Source organism: Phodopus roborovskii, unplaced genomic scaffold (genome assembly GCF_943737965.1).
Source record: "Phodopus roborovskii unplaced genomic scaffold, PHOROB, whole genome shotgun sequence".
NCBI classification, from domain to species: domain Eukaryota; kingdom Metazoa; phylum Chordata; class Mammalia; order Rodentia; family Cricetidae; genus Phodopus; species Phodopus roborovskii.
Window position 1 is genome coordinate 3,583,456 of NW_026125506.1, and position 17,886 is coordinate 3,601,341.

A 17,886-nucleotide genomic window follows, 5' to 3' on the forward strand; every position below is an offset into this window, starting at 1 on the left:
TGTACCGGAAGGTGTCCTCATGTGAGGGCAGCATCCATTGTGACACAGGTCATTAAAAAGAGGCAGACTCCAGGAGCCACCCTTTCTATACTGTAATATGCTAGGTGTTCTCAGAGGCCACTGCCTTTGCCTGGTCTTCTGACATTTTAGCATAGATCTTTATTTTTTAATAAGGAGGCCCATAAATATTATTGACGAGAATTAGTGGAATTATTAAAGGCAACAATTCAGAAGAAAAGTGCCTTTTCCTTCCAGTTGTTCTGAGAACAGGCCTGACCTAAGAGTCACAGGCAGGATGTTGGGAAAGCCCTCATCCTTCCCGGTTCCTTGGAGGCCAAAAGGACGTTTCAGAATGCCTAAACAGCATGGTGGCCCATGCCTTGAATCCTAGCACCCAGAGGCTGAGGCAGGAGGATCACTGCAAGTTCTGGGCCAGCCTGGACTATGTAATAAAACTGTCTCCTCCCACAAAGCCTCGAGAAAACCTCCTACCTTTGGGTATGCCTTTTGGGGTCTTCAGTTCTTTATGTGTAGTCAGGGTCACTTGCTAGTCCCTCCCCGGACCAGAGGTGGCCCAAGCCTCTTCCAGAACTGTGATGTCTACGCTGTCTGCTGGTCTCCCCTCCTAAGATGGCTCGCTTCCTGTTCTTAGTTGCCCATAATAGGGTCTACAGGCAAGAGCCTGGGCAGGGTGACCTGAGAGCTGGCCTGGCCCAGGGCTACAGTCTCTGAACCTTGCTTTCTTAGAGGCCAGTGAGGAGGAAAGCAGCTGGACGTCTGAACAGAAGAGTGTGGCAGCATCTTGTTCCACCAGTGGACTTGGGGTGGTGGCCACACCTTAGGGTGTGGCTTCATGTTGCCATTACACTCTAGGACCGTATTCTAAGTGTGTGTCTCCAGTGACCTCAAGCAAAGAGTACACTGGGCATTTTCTTCCCTTCTCAGATGCATTTTGCAAAGACCAGGGATGGAGAATCTCAATGGCACAATAGTACCTATGTGTTAGCTAAGTTTGTAATTAAAAAAAAAAAAATGATACCAAACCAAAAATTGACTGACTCTTCTGATGTAAGATTTGGAACCAGACCTATCCAAAGGTCGCTGAGGTAAGGCCAAGGACGTGTTTTCTCTGCAGGGGTAAGCTGGCAGACATTCCAGATGTACCTAGGCATCTGCTTTGAGGTCAGGCCTCACTGAGCATCCCGAGGACTCGCGACTCCGAGACTGCTGTGCTGGCTCTCCCAGCCGCAGCCCCCACAACAGGAGTGGCCGAGCCACTTGCTGCATCCCCGGCAGCCCTGGCTTGTGGGTTGAGGTGAATGCACGAATGCTCCCCTGCCTTGTGGCTTGTGCTCTTAGAGCAGATAGCAGGGCTGCAGGCCCCAGCGCTTGTTCTGAGGTCGGCTAGAGAAGAGACCAGAGGACAAGTGTGGGCGTTGCTCAGAGCCCAGGGTGTGAGGCAAGGCTGTGAATGTGTTAACCTGACCAAGTGCTAATGTCCTCCCTCGTTTTGTAAGTTATCAGACGTTAGGTAGTAACCAATGATGATTCTAGTTTTAAGTTATTTACAGTAGGTAGCTTCTCCCTGAAAAACCTAAGTTAAGCTAGTACTTACGCTGTAGGCTGCTGAGTGTGGAGCTGCTAAAGGCACTTTGTATCTGCTGTAGCAATAAAGACGGTTTGTTAGGAAACTCGAGTGGTGGGTTTTAGTCTCTTTAAACAGGGTTTGTGTACAGGAGGCTACTTGTAAACTTGTGAACATCTCTGCCTCCTGAGTGCTGCTGTTAAAGGTACCCCACCACGCCATGCCTGAGTGATAGTCTTATGTTGGTGTTACACAGCATCCTCTTCCGAACTGGGCCCTAGGCATTTTTTAAACCACCGGTGCTCTCTGTGGATAAAGAGGGTAAGCCCCTCTCCAAGCAAAAAGAGAAAACACACTGTACTGGTTATCAGAAATAGGTTTTAGGGGCTGGACAGATGTCTTGGCAGGTAGGAGCATTTGCTGTCCTTGCAGGACCTGAGTTTGGTTCCCAGCAGCTCTCAACCACCTGTGACTCCAACGTGAAATGATCTTACGCCCTCTGCTGGCCTCCCTGAGCACCTGCACATATGTGGCACGCACACATACAGATAAAAATAATAAATAAAAGGCGCTTTATTTCTCGGTAGGTAAAATTTTCCGAAAAGTCAAGTTGACCCGAGGAGCCAGGACCTTCTTGCGGATAGGGAGACTGTGGTACCAATGGGTGTTGGTGGGGTGGTTCATCATCAGTAGGCTTCCGTGGGCCAGCTGCAGCCTGACCGCCTCCATTGTCCGCTGGGGCCTCTTCCCTCGAGAGTCTTTGTGCCGGAAGAGGAAGTCTCTGCAGGCCCCAAAGGAGACAGATGCGATGGGACTCCCGGGGGCCAGTTCTCTTTCGTCGTCTCTGTGTTCCCCGATGTGGTCGCAACCATCTTTGTACCTGTAGTGGGAAGCGATCACATCGCCGAAGCCCTCCCCTCCCCATCCCCTGCTGATGCGAAGGTCCCTTACCCTCTTGTAGCCTGCAGCAGTGTGCTGCACATCCCTAGCCCAGGACGCCAGGGAGCCCCGCTGAATGTCTTGGCCAAGCGCGCTGGTGTAAATGAGGAAGGGCCCCATAGGCTCATATGTTTGCATGTTTGGTCCCCAGTTGGTGGGACTCTGGGGCCAATCAGGAGGTGTGGCCTTGTTGGAGTAGGTGTGCCATTGTGGTTGGGCTTTGAAGTTTCAAAAGCTCATACCAAGCCTAGCGTCTGTCTGTCTGTCTGTCTGTCTGCTGCCTGCAGATCAGAATGTAATGCTTCAGCTACTGCGCCAGTGCCTTGCCTGCCTGCCTCCCACCGTGTGACCATGAACCTACTGTAAGCCGCAGGTAAACGCTTTCTTTTTCTAAGAGTTGCTTTGGTCATGGTGTCTCTTCACAGCAGCAGAACAGTGACAGGACACTTAGTTACTTCTTGTAATGCTCAGACCTCACACATGAAATCAAATAGCTGTGCCTTCCAGTCACCAGGCTCAGGAAAGGAAAACCTGCCTTATTTCTCCTGCATACACAGCAGCCATGAGCCTGAGCAGCCCGGCCCTACCCTTTATACTCTGCTTTCCCCAATTCCTCATCTCCAGCAGCAAAGGCAATCCCCCTCCATGGACACCAGGTGCTTCCTCTGCTCGACCCCACCAGCCGATGGTGTCTCCAGCTCTAGCTAGTTCCTGGCAAATGTCACTGCCTTGAGGAACCTCCCTCTAACTGTCCCTTTACCCAGGCCTCAGAGCCGGGCTGCTCTGTCCTCAGAACACACTGTTGGATGCTGTAATGAAAGCAGGGTGCTACTGGCACCTGAGGTGGAGGCTAGGGGTGCGCTGAGTGTCCCAGTGCACAGAAAAGTACTTTCTGACCCCAAATGCTAGCAGTAGTGTACTCATTCTGAGTCCCTGTGCCAAGCCCAGCCCCGTCCTCAGTCCAATCAATCTGTTTAACTTTCCTAGGAACCTCACCCAACCCCTCTCTTCCTCCTCACAATTCTCTGTGTGTGTGGGTTCATGCCCAGAAAGAAGTTCAGGTATTCATGGAGGCTAGAGGTGTGAGATCCCCTGGAGCTGGGGCTGGAGTTACTGGTGCTGCTGGGAACTGACTTTGGGTTCTGTGCAAGGGTCCCTGAACGTCCTTGGGCCTCACCCAGGACAGAAGGGTTGTCACAAGCCCTGAACTCATCCCTGTGGAGGAAGTGTTACCTGTTAATGAGCACAAAGTTGAAGCTCTGCCCCGTCACCCTGCACACTCGATCGCGAACACGCTCCAGAACCGGGATCCAGGGCTTTGGTGTCAGTGTAAGACCAGAAAATGTGTATGTCAGTCCAGCGTCGCCATAGGTCGCCTGCTTCCTGGGAACATTGTGCCACTTTCCAAACACCTGGACCTTGGCCAGTGCACCTGTGCAGATGAATCAGCTGCTCCATCCCTGGTCCTCAAGGGATGCAGACAGAGGAGCACAGTACACTCATCTGCTGGTCATTCAAAAGGGAGGGAACTGGAAATGGCATTTCCTCTGCTCCTTAGGTGTAATGCCCTGCTGGGGACCTTATCCCCGAAGTCACTATGGCATCTTGTCACTTCATGAAAGGGTATGATGGCGCACCCCTGTAATCTCATCACTTTGGCCCTGGCGCAGGCGGAACACAAGTTCCAGGCTAGTGAGTCTCAGAAGACAAAAGGTTGGAAAGCTGGCTCCGCTGGTAAAGTGCCTGCCACAAGGTGTGTCTGCATGGGCCTCAGATCCCAGTGCAGGGGCTCACCGGCCAGCTGGCCTAGCAAGCACTGGCTGCTCGTGCAGAGTTCCGAGGATCAATTCCTAACAACCACATGGTGGCTCACAACCATCTACAGTGATATCTGGTAAAACGAGGAGGGCACCCCCCCCCCCCCCCGCTGAGTGCACTGAGTACATTGGGCAGGGCTCTCTGGCTGCTATATGTGCACAGACCACTGCCACTAAAAATCAGTGGGCCACAAAAACAAAATGACAGAAAGTACAACGGGCTTGACACAAAGGGTTCTGCAAGGGTGGGGGAGAGAGAATGGGTAGTGTGCAAATAACCAAAACACGTCATACATCCACGAAATGGTTGAAAAATTAAAACAAACTACCGATGACTTGGTCTGTAGCAGCTGAGGCCCATCTTTCTCTTCCCTTTTAAAGACAAACGAAAAACCCAAAACATTGTTTTATGCATCAGGGCAGTGGTGGTGCACGCCTTTAATCCCAGCACTTGGAGAGACAGAGGCAGGTGAACTCTGTGAGTTCAAGGCCAGCCTGGTCTACAGAGTGAGTTCCTGGATATCCAGGGCTACAGAGAAACTCTGTCTCAAAACCCTTTATGTACTTAAAGTATTTTATTATATCTTGCCTCATGTAATGTCTGGGTACCCTGTATGTGTCTGGCCCCTTGAAGGCTGGAAAACAGTACCAGAGTGCCTAGGGCAGGAGTTACAGAGGGTTATGAGCTGCCATGTGGGATCTGGGAATCAAACCTGGGTCCCCTGGGAAAGCAGCCAGTGCTCTTAACTGCTGAGTCATCTTTCAACTTCTCACATTATGTATATATTTTTGGCCTTTAAAGACAAGGTCTCATGCAGCCCAGGCTGGCCTTGAACTAGCTCTTCGTTTAGCCTAGCATGACCTCCTACCTCCAAGTTCTGAAATTAAAGATACACACCACCATACCCTGGCTTCAGTTTTTAAAACTGCACGTTTGTTGCCTCCCTAAGTTAGAGTGTAAAGAGACAGACAGCTCTGAGCACAGTGACGTCCAGTCACGGCTGGATGGTTTGGCCAGCCGTGTGCACTAAGGGCCTACGGATTCATGGAAGATGGGGATTATTGCAGCTTAGGCTGGTACAAATGCTGCGTGCTCCTTGCAGCTTCTCAATATGTGGTCTCCAGGCAACAGCATCAGCACCACCTGCAAACTCTTCAGGGGCCGGCAGAGTTCTGAGTGGCTGCAGGCTGACCCACCCAGCCTTCAGTGAGAAACTGCCTGGCTGTCTGCGGTCTCTCCTACTGGACAAGCACAACCTGGCTGCACATGAGTGTTCGTTTTTTAAAATGCTGAAGTCTAACCTGAGGCTTGTGAGTGCTGCAGAAAGCACTACCCCTGGCCTGGAAGATAGCTGCACCTCGGGCTATTCTGACTCAGTATCACAAAGAACCCAGAATGGTTTGGGTTTTGTTTTTAACTACCGAGGTAATTCCAATCAGTACCCAGGTAATTTCTCTCTAGACCCTGTCACAGCCTGAGTTCACGCCTCTACTAATAGAGACGGATGTTTTCGCCACCTAAGCCTAACACCTAAAGTCCTGCGCTTACCGGTAAAATACTCCACTTTTTGCTCCAACTCTCGGAAGATCTCGTCTGCTTCGGCTTTGCCAAACAGGATGGTGTAATCGCAATTCAGACCTTGCGCGCGAAGGTGCCGCCAGTTGGGGTTTGGCTGACCGCCCGAGGCTCCTCCCGACGGGACTGGCTCCTCCCCTGCCGCTCGGAGGTCGCCCTGGTCTGGCTTCACCAGGAACCTGTCCATCCCGCCGCCCTTGCACAGCCGTGGAGGCTAGGAACTGCCTGGCGGTCCTTAGCCAGGTGGCGGGCTTGCAAACCCCACCGGCCTGCTCTTTTGTTTACGTTTTCGTAGCACAAGCCGACCTCCACCGCACAATCCTGCAGCCTCGGCCGCTCAGCTGCTGGGATCCCGGGCACACAGCCCCGGGCCCCGCCCGCTCCGGCTGCAAAGGCTACCGGTGGGAAGACGCACGCGCAGAGAGGCACGAGGTTCGCCCAAAGCCACCCAGAAAGCAGGGTGTCTCTGTCCTGCGGGGATGGGGCCGACACGGGAGGGTACCCGTGCTGCACCGGAGAGACTCAGTGTACGGAGCCCCGAGCTAGCGCTCCGCACAGAGACACGCAGCCCCGGGAGCCACATCCGCCTCCGCAGCCCGCGCGGGACTTCCGGCACAGCGCCACCTGCCGGCCCCTCTGCGCACCGCAGGGTGACGTCCGCCCCCATGGCTCTGCAATGTGAGGTCCTGGGCTCAGCTCACCGGGGTCCAAGAGCCTGATGTCGTACAGGATACGCCTCGTGGGTGGGTGGGCTTGGAGGGGGGGCAGTGTATAAACCTGCACATCTGGGAAAGCCACAGTCAAGATGAGAGCAACTGCACCATCGCACAAAATCCTCCCCCACGTACCATCGTACCGCCCGTCTACACAACCCTGACCTGCTGTCTGCTGTTCCTGGTTGCTGGGAGTGTGTGCTGTATAGCCTTTTCTGCTTGGCTTCTTTTTGTAAGCACAATGCTTTTAGATAAAACCGTGGGTTTGCTTTTGTTTTGTCTTTAGCATCAAGTACGGACATCATGTTTATGTAGTACACACATTTGTGCCGTTTGCACCAGTTTTTCTTGCTCTCATGGGCTGTATCCCGGCGTGCAGATGAAGCACTATATAAAGACTGTGGCAATCATTTCTGGCTCCAAGTGACACAGCACAATCACTATAAATATTCATGCTCAAACTTTATCCGTGAACGACTTTACTTCTCTTAGGAAAATGCCCAGGAGCGTGGTTGTGGGGTTGCACAGCCGGGGGGAAAGCATGTGTCTATGGTCTGCCTGCCTGTAGGAGCACACGCTGCTCTTTGATGGCGGCGCACTTCCTAAAAGCACTTCCTGTCCCTAAAAGCACTTCCTGTCCTGGACTCCCGCACCTTCCAGCAAGACACAGGTTCCTGCCTCACCCACACTGTGTTTTGGAGATGAAAACAGAAAAAGAAAGGTGTAAGAAAGACCCGGGAGTTACGAGCTGGGTGACAGGCTGGGGTGGGGTGGCGCAGAAGACCTTACAGTAGTAGGACAGGGTGTGAAGACCCTCGAGGGACAGCCGGGGAGCAGCCCAGAGATGCTAAGATGTTGGGAGTCTAGTCCGTGGTTTAGATTCGGAAGCTGGCTCGGCAGAGGTGGGGCCCAGCACTCCGGAGGCAGAGGCAGGCAGATCTCTGTGAGTTCGAGGCCAGCCTGGTCTATAGAGTTCCAGGACACGGTCCAAACCTACACAGAGAAACCCTGTCTCCAAATTAAAATAAGTAAGTAAGTAAATAAATAAATATTCGGAAGCTGTAGTCCACCCAGGCTGGCCTCTAACAAAACTATGTAGCCAAGAGGGGCATTGGGGTTCGCATCCTCCCGCCTAAACCTCCCAGATGCTGGGATTGCTCAAGCCAAACAAAGGGCCCGGAGTTCGGGCCCCGGGACCTTTAGGGAGGAAGGAGGGGAGCTGCGTCCGGCTGGGCAGGAGGAACCACCTGCAAGGCCTCTAGGCCTCCAGCGGCGTGAGATCACCAGCGAGGCCCGGAGCGAGCCCCGTGCCCGTGCACGAGCGAGGACGGGCGGGCAGGTAGCCCCGGGCGGGCCTCGCGAGCGCCACCTCGCCAGGGGCGGGGCCGCAGCCCCTCCCACACATGCGCGCTGGGCCCCACGCCCCCAGTCGCCACAGGCGCCAAGTGTGAGCGCCGCTGCCAGCGTCCCGGAGCCCGGAGCCCGCTGCAGGCATGATCGGCCAGAAGACCCTCTACTCCTTCTTCTCCCCGACCCCCACCGGGAAGCGGAGCACGCGCAGCCCCGAGCCGGCCCCGGGGCCCCGCGCGGCGGCCGAGGACGGCGGCGATGCGGTGAGGCGTGCGGCGGGGCTCGGGGGCGGCGGGGCTCCCGGGCTAGAGCACCGCGCGCAGCGCTGCTCGGCCACACCGGGCCTCCTTACGGGTTCAAAGCAGCCGCGCGCGTCCCCGGGCCGCCATGCCCGAGACGCCAACCAATGGGAACGAGCCCGGCCGCCGCCGGGCCAATCGGTGTGCAGCGTCCCCGCCCCTCCCTTCGCGGGGCCCAATCAGAGGCGGCAGCGGTTTTGCCGCGAAAAGGCCGCGTGGGCCTCGGGCGCACGCACAGGCGGGGGCAGCGCGGCGGCGGCCGGGGCGGCGGCTCAGGCCGGATCCGCTCGGCCATGGGCGTCTTCGGGCCGCGGCCGCTGGGCTTGGCGCGGAGCCTGCGCGGGCCGAGGGCTCGCGGTCTCACTCGCGACCCCGACTCCTCCTGGCAGGCCAGCCCCGCCAAGAAGGCCCGGGTCGGGCAGGACGAGCCCGGCTCGCCGCCCGCGTCGCCGCTCAGCGCGGAGCAGCTCGACCGCATCCAGAGGAACAAGGCCGCCGCGCTGCTCAGGCTCGCCGCCCGCAACGCGCCCGTCGGATTCGGCGAGAGCTGGAAGAAGCACCTGAGCGGGGAGTTCGGGAAGCCCTACTTCGTCAAGGTGCGCGCGGCCTCCTGGCCTGGGGAAGCCGGAGCCCGCGCCGGCCTCGAGCCAACCTGGGCATGGGGATTCTGCTCCTCCTGGCTTGGTGATGTCGTGGGGGGCGACCGGGCGTGAGCAGGACCGTCTGGGGAGGCTCCCCTCACGTGGGCCCGGGATTGGCCGGCTTGGCGCCAGCTGTCCTCATGACTTCCAGTAAGCCGCTAGGTTTGCGCGCCAAGGAAACCCTGTCGCGGTAAACCATCCACCGGACTGAATTAAAGATCTTCGCCTCCCCCCCCCCCTTTTTTTTAAAAAGAAAACCAGGGAAAGGAGATTGAGAGACCCGGGCTGTAATACCAACCCTTGAGAGATGTAGCCTGTAGGGTCCGGAGCTGAGAGCCTTTAAAAAAAACAAACAAAGGAAAAAGAGGCGGGGCCACTGAAATGAAAGTAGTTTGGCAAACAACCCTGATCCAGCCCGGAGAGAAAGGAAGGAAGCTGTCAGAGGGGAACAGGTGCCCGATTGGGTTGTTTTAAAAAAAAAAAAATTGGGTTTAAATCACGCCCCCCCCCAAAAAAAAGCCAATTAGGTTTTTAAACCTAATTGTTATGCTTTCCGGTGGGAATCTGCTGTTAAGCCTGGCTTATCTTTGAAATTAGCTGATGGGATTTGTCGCTGAAGAAAGAAAACATCACAAGGTCTACCCACCCCCGGAGCAGGTGTTCACGTGGACCCAGATGTGTGACATCAGAGATGTAAGTGAAACTGGGGTCTGGTCAGGGAAGAATCAGAATTTCCGAATTGCAGACCCTGGTGTTAAGCCAGAGGCAATGATTTAGTAGTGAGCCTGAAATGGTGAGGCTTGCATGTGTGGAGCTCGGAAGGCTGTCCTCAGCTGTTTATGTCAGCTGTGACTGCTATGCTATTCCCTTTGATATGTGTCACCCAAGTTATTTCAGTCTCTGGACCGCTGGGGCTGGAGAGGCGAGGGTGTTTCCCTTCACATAATGTGTTCAGTGTGGGGGAAGTGCTCAGAGGAGCCTTGTGCTAACATAGACCCATAATCTCAGCACTCGGGGGTTGGAGGCCAGCCTGGGCTACCTGAGACCCTGACCCCGAAACACAAAGGGCAAAAACGGGTGCTGTGTTGTGTGTTATACAGACATAGGAAGGGTAGCCTGGGGTAATGAGTGGCTCCTTCGCCGCCAATCTGCGGTCATTGGATGGCAAGCCTCTTGGTAACTCTCTGACTGTGGTGCCCTGACTCCACTGTCTTCCCCAGGAAGCCTTGCTCGTTGTCTTCCTCAGAACCAATTAGGAGTAGACCAAGTGAGCAGAACGCTCGCAGTTCAATAATCAACTTCCAAAACCTTCGCCTGGTGTCAGCAGGCCTGCCCCGGCCCACACTGTGCTGTTATTAAGCTCAGCCCTTGAGAGTGGATTTGGGTAGAGTGCATTGCCTAGAGGGCCGCAGGACACCCTAGAGTGTAGTTATAGCCTTGGTAGCTGTGCTGCGGTGTGAACCAGGATCCCGCCACGCCACCGTGCAAATGTGTGTGCCTTTTTATTTTGACACAGATCTACGTTGCCCTGGCTGACCTTGGTTTCTGGCTTAGCGGGGTTTTGGGTTTGGTTGGTTGGTTTTGTTTTCTGTTGTGTTTGATTTTTACAGTCCTGGGGAACGGAACCTACGGTCTCAGTTGTGTTTTACCACTCATTTTTGATGTGCTGTCTCCGCCTCTAAGATAGCTGGGGTTGTGGCCCAGGTGGCCGGTCGGTCCTGGCTCATCTTGGTATTCTGCAGGTTGTTGAGCTGTCCATTCCCCTGGACGTCTTGTTCTCAAGAGCTTCAGTGTGTGGAATCCTTCCATTTTCTCTCCCTGTTTTAAATAATTTGTATTTTATGTATCTTTAGGAGCGGACACACACCACTCTTGGGGTAGTCAGGGTAACTTCCCTCCACCATTGGGTTCTGGGATCGAACTCAAGCCATTGGGCTTTACCTACTGAAGCATTTCAAGTCGGTGTTTCGTTTTTAATGAGCACATACTGGTTGTGTGTGATTTACAGGTGTGGCATTGCAGGCATTGGGCACAGTCATCATTCATGCATTTTCGCCTGCAATGCCTTGGGAGGCCAGAAGAGGGCCCTGTGGGCTCTGGGACACCAACCAGCCTCTCACCTGCCGCACCATCTGCAGCCCTTTGCACCGTGTTGGAAATATCCCAGTCCTTGCTCCTGTTTCTGAAATGTTTAGTTGTCAGTTGCAGTTACCATAGTGTGTGGGTGTAGAGCATTAGAAGTTGGTAGCCCAAGCCTTTAATCCCAGCCCTTGGAGGCAGAGGCAGCCTGAACAGAATGGGTTCCAGGACAGTCAGAGCTGCACAGGGAAGTGTGTGAGGTCACTGGCAGTGGGTCCAAGATCTAACATTAGTGCACAAACTGACTTAGTGGGGTCCACTCTGTATGGAGAGATGCCTTGCTCAGCCTGGACACAGAGGTGTGGGGGATGGAGAGGCGCCTTGGTCCTGCCTCAACGAGATGATGGGACAGACTTAGTAGACTTTCCAGGGGAGGGGGGCTGGGATTGGAATGTAAAAAGTAAATTAATAATAACTCTTAAAAAGAGTTGCTCATCCTGACCCCGCCACGTCCCTCCCAGATTGCGCTAATCTCCGTTCTCTACCTCCAGAAAGTGAGCTTTCTGTGTCACGTGGTCAGGCCTGGGTGGCGCTTAGCCTTCGCCTGCTGTCTGTCTCCTGGGTCAGGTTACCCGCTGGCCACCTCAGCGTGGGTCTTGGCTGCACTGGTGTCTTGCGCCCTAGCCTTGCCCCTGCCGTTGGCCGTCTTTGGAAGTTAGTAAATATCGCACTCGGGTAGATGACGTCTTCGTGCTGCGGGCATGCCTGACCCTGAGCAAATCCCACAACTTGTACCTCAGGAAGTGGAAAGTGGGGCTCCTCGTTGTTGGTTCTCAGGCACCTGGTAGGGACACAGCTCAGGGAGCAGGTGCTCTGTCCACAGTTGTCCTTAGCCTGCCCCCAGTCCTAGAAGAAAGTCCCGTGTGCCCAGGTTCTATACCGTGGAGACGGTGCCGGTGCCAACTCAAGCAGTGAGATGGACAGAGCGTGCAGTGGGAATCAGTTTGCAGGTGAATTCTAAGGCACAGAGCGTCAGCCATAGAGGAAATGCTAGAGGACAGGGAGGCAGGACTGTCCAGAGACAACCTTTCCACACTGACAGGGGCAGCCTCCACGGCCACTCGCGTGCGTCTGACCTGGACTCCTGTGGGTGTTGCTGGTGAAGTCCTGCGGGCATCAGCTGTTGGGGGTCTGAGCGCCGGTCTGTGAAAGCTTAGATTGGGCTCTCCGCCCAGCCGTGTTTTCCCATAACGAGAGACGGGCTGACTGCCTAGAGGGGCTGCCATGGTGTGCCCAGCATTTTGACATTGTCGTCTACAAAGGCTGTGTTTGTGTGGTCCGTGTGGTGTAGGGACTCTCACATGGGTACTGAGAAATGATTGGCTTGCAGTGGCCACCTCCCCCACCCTCTTGTGGTGCTGACTTGTGAGGGGCTAGGGCGGGTCCTCCATATGTTTCTGAGTATTTCCGCGGTACAAGTTTTATCGTGTAAGGAGCAAGAAAACACCAAACTCCTAGTGGGCCGTTGCGTCGAGGCCACTGAGTGGAGGATGGGTCGGTAATGTGGCTGCTAGTGTGTGGTGGGCTGCTCTTCCTGGCTCCTCACCTGGGCCCTGGGTGGAGCCCTGCTGTTGGTTGTGGTGACCCGCTGTGTCCCTCTGAACCAAACCTGGTATGGTGTGATCTTTGCATTCACAGGTGAAGGTTGTCATCCTGGGACAAGATCCCTATCATGGACCCAGTCAAGCTCACGGGCTCTGCTTCAGTGTCCAGAGGCCGGTGCCACCTCCGCCCAGGTACTCCCAGAGGACGGAGGATGGGTGGCATGGTCGGGGTGGCTGTGTGGCTCAGGTCTCCCCAGCGCTCACGGGGGAGGTCTGCAGGAGAAGGTGACCTTGTTTCTCACATTCTCACACCCACCTTGGAGAGTTGGATTTGTAGACTGCTGGAGATTCTGATTGATTGTGCTTTTTTATTCTGCCTTGTTTTCAGTTTGGAAAACATTTTCAAAGAGCTGTCTACAGACATCGATGGCTTTGTTCATCCTGGCCATGGGGATTTGTCGGGGTGGGCCAGACAAGGTAACCAAGCCTAGCTAGGCCTATTTGGGACCAATGTCAGCAGCCTGTACATGCGCGCCCCCTCCCCCCCGTGCCTCTTATTTGTTTGATTATAATTTAATGTCTGTCCCTCTCTCCGTGTGTGTATGCGTGTGTGTGCGTGTGTTGTGCGCGCGCGCGCGTGTGTGTGTGTGTGCGCGTGCGTGTGTGTGTGTGGGAGGGCAGAGGTGATAAATTCCCTGAAGCTGGAATTGCAGGCAGTTGTACACTGCCCAACATGGGTCCTCGGGATAAACTCGGGTCCTGCGAGCGTTGCTGTGCTCTTGACTGCTAATCCATCGCCAGTCCTGTTGCTATGGTTTTGTTTGGTTTTGTTTTTGATACAGGGTTTCTCTGTGGCTTTGGAGCCTGTCCTGGAATAGCTCTTATAGACCAGACCGGCCTCAAAGTCACAGAGATCCACCTGCCTCTGCCTCCCTAGTGCTGGGATTAAAGGCGTTTGCCACCACTGTCTGGCCGGTTGCTATGTTTTTAAAAAGATGGCCGTACTTTAAGGGGCTCTGACGTGGTCCTGGAGGCTCCTTTATGCCTGTGTTAGTTTCAACATGCTTGCCCTGGGCACTTGGCTCTTGGCTTCTAACAGGTTAATTTTATTGCCATCAACTATTTTGGGCCCATTTTCTTTTCTGGTTCCTTAATAATCACTTAGGGTATGTAATTTTGAACACTGTTGTTTTTTTTTGTTGTTGTTGTTCGTTACCCAAAACTGGAAGATGAAACAAAACGTCCTGAATCTGGCTCAGAGGTCACTGCTGGCCGTGTTGAAACGCTCTTTGTGGCCTGATTTCACTTCTGCCCTGGGTCTCTTGTGAGTAGCTTGGTCAGTTGTCTCCTAACCTTTGTCCTCACTGTGTTCACAGGTGTCCTCCTCCTCAATGCTGTCCTCACTGTCCGCGCCCATCAAGCCAATTCCCATAAGGAGAGGGGTTGGGAGCAGTTCACTGATGCGGTTGTGTCCTGGCTAAACCAGAACCTGCATGGCCTTGTCTTCCTGCTCTGGGGCTCTTACGCTCAGAAGAAAGGCAGCGTCATTGACAGGGTATGTGTCCTCTACGCCGCTCTGCAGAGAGCCAGGGGACCTCCGGGCCCCTATGGTGTGCACAGCCATAGATCTACCTGTAGTGGCTCCTGTGATCTCGTTTACGTAGGAGGCTGAGGCGGGAGGGTTGCCACGAGTCGTGGCCCAGCCTGGGCTATGGAGTGACACAGTGGGAATGGTCACGGTGCTCTTTGCAGTTAGTAACATGAGAGGCATTAATTAGCTTGCCCTGTAGTAAGGACACCGTGGACCCTGATACTGTGTTTACGTGTGATGCGACGCTTGATGAATAAGGCGAGTGTCCTGTTTCTGAGAAACTTGGAACCGTGCAGAAAACAGGCGTTCCGCTGAGTCAGGCAGGGTTTTTCCACAAGTGCAGGGTGGTGAGGCCTTCCGCCTGAGCGGCGCTTGTGAATGCCCAGAAGAACCAGGGCACTTCCGTTTTCTCCTCCTGTCCCTGCTTCAAGACTGCACACTCACGTAACCTGTCACCGAGTCACTGAGAAGGAGCCCGAGCCCTGTCACCCTCCTCCCAGTAAACCCTGTCTCACAAGTCAGCCCAGGCACCTGTGGCTCTGAAATGTCCCAATACTGCTTCACTGTGTCTGCCATCCATCACTCCTGGGCTGGGCGCCAGTGTTTCCCGGTAGTGATGGCTGCAGGTGGATGTAGACGCCATGAGCGGCTTTTGAGGTGGGGACACTCGCCCAGTGTTATCGTGGGGCCAGACAGTGGCAGCTGGGGACACGCCTCAGCATTAGGAGCACTCCACTGCCCTTAGAGGGGACCAGGGTCACGTTCCCAGCATCTCACAGCCGCCTGGCTTTGAACCTAGCGCTATGCAGCACGTGGTGCCTTTGAGCTCCTCTGTGAGGGGCCACGCTTTGCAGTTTTGCGCCAAGTGTGACTGAGTCCGGGCAGCGGGAGTAGCTGGGCACTGAGGTGTGGCCGCCTGTCATTGCACGCGGTGCCCTGGGCCTCGGAGCCCAGCAAAGAGCTTTGTGTTTGTGAGTGCTGGGGGTGAGCTGCGCAGCCACCCCAGGTGCGGTGGCTGTGTTGACAGGGTGCTTCTGTTCTTTTTCAGAAGCGTCACCATGTCCTGCAGACGGCCCACCCCTCTCCGCTGTCGGTGTACAGGGGCTTCTTTGGATGTAGACATTTTTCTAAAGCCAATGAGCTGCTCCAGAAGTCTGGCAAGAAGCCCATCGACTGGAAGGAGCTGTGATGTCTCCACGTGGTTCTGAGATGCTTCCGCTAAAGCGCTGGCTGGTTTGGAAGTCACTGGAAATGTCCCTATTCTTGATTCCCTGTGTGTGAAGAAAATGGGAGACCCTTGTAAGGCAGCCACCAGACAGACAGACCCCAGAAACCGCGGCTTTGGCATCCGGAGCTCTTGACTGCCGCTAGGTTTGAACTCTGGGCCAGGCAGAGTGGCCTGGCCACACACGCCTACTTCTCACAGACCAGTGGTCACATACTTGTCCTCTCTGGACTGTTTTGGATTAGGGGAGAGTTGTACCTTTTTCATGCCTGCTGCTGTTTACTTTTGCCTTTAGACTAGAGGTTACAAGGTGTGTGTGTTCTTCAAGGGGGCCTGTCTCTAAGGCGGCCTTGGATGTTTCCAGATCTTGAGACTCTTTTCCCTGATTGGGGTGGGGTTGTTTCCGGGCCTCAGGAGGGGCTGCTACTGTCCTTCTGGCCGCTTGTCCGGGTCGTTGCCTTAAGCAAGTGGTGAAGTTGAGCAAAGCAGAGGACAGGGTTTGTTTTGTTTTAAATTAGGGGCGGAGTCTTCCAGTGCCTGTGGAGGTGGAATTTTCCCACAGCGGATTGCCAGATGTTAGTTTGTGTGATACTGGGGGTTCAAACCTAGAGTGCTGGTTTTATGGGTTGAAGTCATACAGATTTTATTTTAATATAACATTGGAGAACGTGTTTTCCGAGGTAGGTGGGTACATCTGCATTTTCAATCCTTTTTTGAGATACTGAGATGTACTGAGTTTAGGCCTCAGCCCGGATTCTGTGAGTCCAGCTGGCCAGGGCAGGATAATAAAAGCGCATTGGCGTTTGCCTTGTACCCGCTCTGGAGCATTTCTCGACAGGTGCCTCTGCGTTGTTTGTCGCCGAGCCACCCACTTACGGCGTGCAGGGTAGCTCTCCACGGGGCCACCCACTGCCAGCCTGGGGCAGCTTGCTGCTCTGCTAACTGTGGCCTTGGAACCATCAAGGGGCAGGGTGTGGCTGAGTGAGGCTGGGTGCACATAGCAGGCCCCCTGAATTGTGGTTTGGAAGCTGCTTCCTTACTGGTCTCCTTGTCTGCAGAAGGTGGCTTTAAGATTCATGTTTGGGATCAACAAATAGGCTTCGTGAGGACACCTGAGTTTGCCTGTCGGTCCCTGCAGGGGCCCTCCCAGAAGCTATGCAATGAACTTTACTCAAAGGCAAAGTGAGGGCCCAATCGCTGCACAACTCGATGTAAGAACTGCATTGAAAGGCAAGGAGCAGAGAGCCGTCGATTAGTTTTAATAAATCTGAAGGGCAGTTGTGGCACACCCTTGGGAAGCAGAGACAGGTGGATCTCGAGTCCTAGGACTGCCAAGGCCACACAAACCCTGTGTTGAAAATCCGAAAGAATGGGAGGGCTGGGGAGGTGACTTGGTGATTGAAGGCACTGGCTGCCCTTGCAGGAAGACCTGGGTTTGGGGCTTTTGTTCCCATCTCTAGTTCAAGGGGAACTGATCCTGTTCCTGGCCTGCATGAATACCATCTACTCATGTACATGCAGGTAAAACACCCAGCCTTAAGCTTTCTGTGTTGTAGTAAAATGCCGGAGGCAACTTGGGAAAGAAGATTTGACCTTACAGTTTGGGGAAATCGGGACAAGAATGGCGGGAGCTGCTGGAGAGGCCATGAGGGACCGCTGCTTCCTGGCTTGCTCAGCTCGCTTTGTGTTGTAGCACGGGGCCCACCAACCTGGGGGAAACGCACATGGGTGAGCCGGGCCTCCCACATCAGTCATTACGAAAATGGAAAACAGGTGGTGGCTCCTGCCTCTTAATCCCAGCACTCAGGAGGCAAAGGCAGGCGGGTCTCTGGGTTGTAGGAGAGACAGAGCTTCTTGGGGGGGGGGACACAAAACACGTTTACCTACACCCCGATCTTTGCTTTGGAGCCTGTCCTGGAACTCCGTAGACTGGTCTGGCCTTTAGAGATCTTCCTGCCTGTGCCTCCTGAGTACTGGGACCACAGGCACGTGCCACTACTGCCTGGCCTACGCCCCAATCTTAAACATTTTCTCCCTCTCAGATGACCCTTAATTTTGTCCATTAGAACTTTATCTAAAATGAACGCACGCACACTTGCACTGAGCTGGAGACTTGGCTCTCCTTTGGAACTACTTACTCATCTTCCGGGGAGCATGAGTTTAGTTGCTGTGCTCCGGTGGCTCCCAGCCCTCTCCCTAAACCCTGTACTCTGGATCTGACACCTCTGGACGGATGCCTGGGCCCGTGTGCACATACTCAGCTGAAGACCTACACACCTAGACACAAATAAAAATAACGTCATTTAGAAACGTCTCACACTGTTGATGGGCTAGTGAGCAGGGTGGCTCAGTGGGTGGTGCTGCTGAGCTTGAGGACATGAAGTCCCCGAGTCTACATGATGGGAACAGAACGGATGTCACCCCAGCCCTGAGGGGTGGGACACAAGTGGGCACACATAGCCACTCA

At 54.5% G+C, this 17,886-nt stretch overlaps 2 protein-coding genes across 2 annotated transcripts; one reads left to right on the forward strand and one right to left on the reverse strand.

Annotated features, from left to right (window-relative positions):
- Positions 1–2,134: 2,134 nt before the first annotated feature.
- Positions 2,135–6,434, reverse strand: Alkbh2 (alkB homolog 2, alpha-ketoglutarate dependent dioxygenase). The gene is made up of 3 exons (XM_051176455.1): positions 5,891–6,434; positions 3,758–3,956; positions 2,135–2,465 (listed from the first exon to the last, which is right to left on the reverse strand). Exons 1-3 carry the CDS (start codon positions 6,102–6,104, stop codon positions 2,159–2,161), a joined length of 720 nt encoding a protein of 239 aa, XP_051032412.1. The 5' UTR covers positions 6,105–6,434; the 3' UTR covers positions 2,135–2,158.
- Positions 6,435–8,105: 1,671 nt separating this feature from the next.
- Ung (uracil DNA glycosylase) lies at positions 8,106–16,232 on the forward strand. The gene is made up of 7 exons (XM_051176467.1): positions 8,106–8,243; positions 8,669–8,875; positions 9,518–9,613; positions 12,698–12,795; positions 12,992–13,080; positions 13,980–14,158; positions 15,243–16,232. Exons 1-7 carry the CDS (start codon positions 8,124–8,126, stop codon positions 15,381–15,383), a joined length of 930 nt encoding a protein of 309 aa, XP_051032424.1. The 5' UTR covers positions 8,106–8,123; the 3' UTR covers positions 15,384–16,232.
- The last annotated feature ends 1,654 nt before the right edge of the window (positions 16,233–17,886 follow it).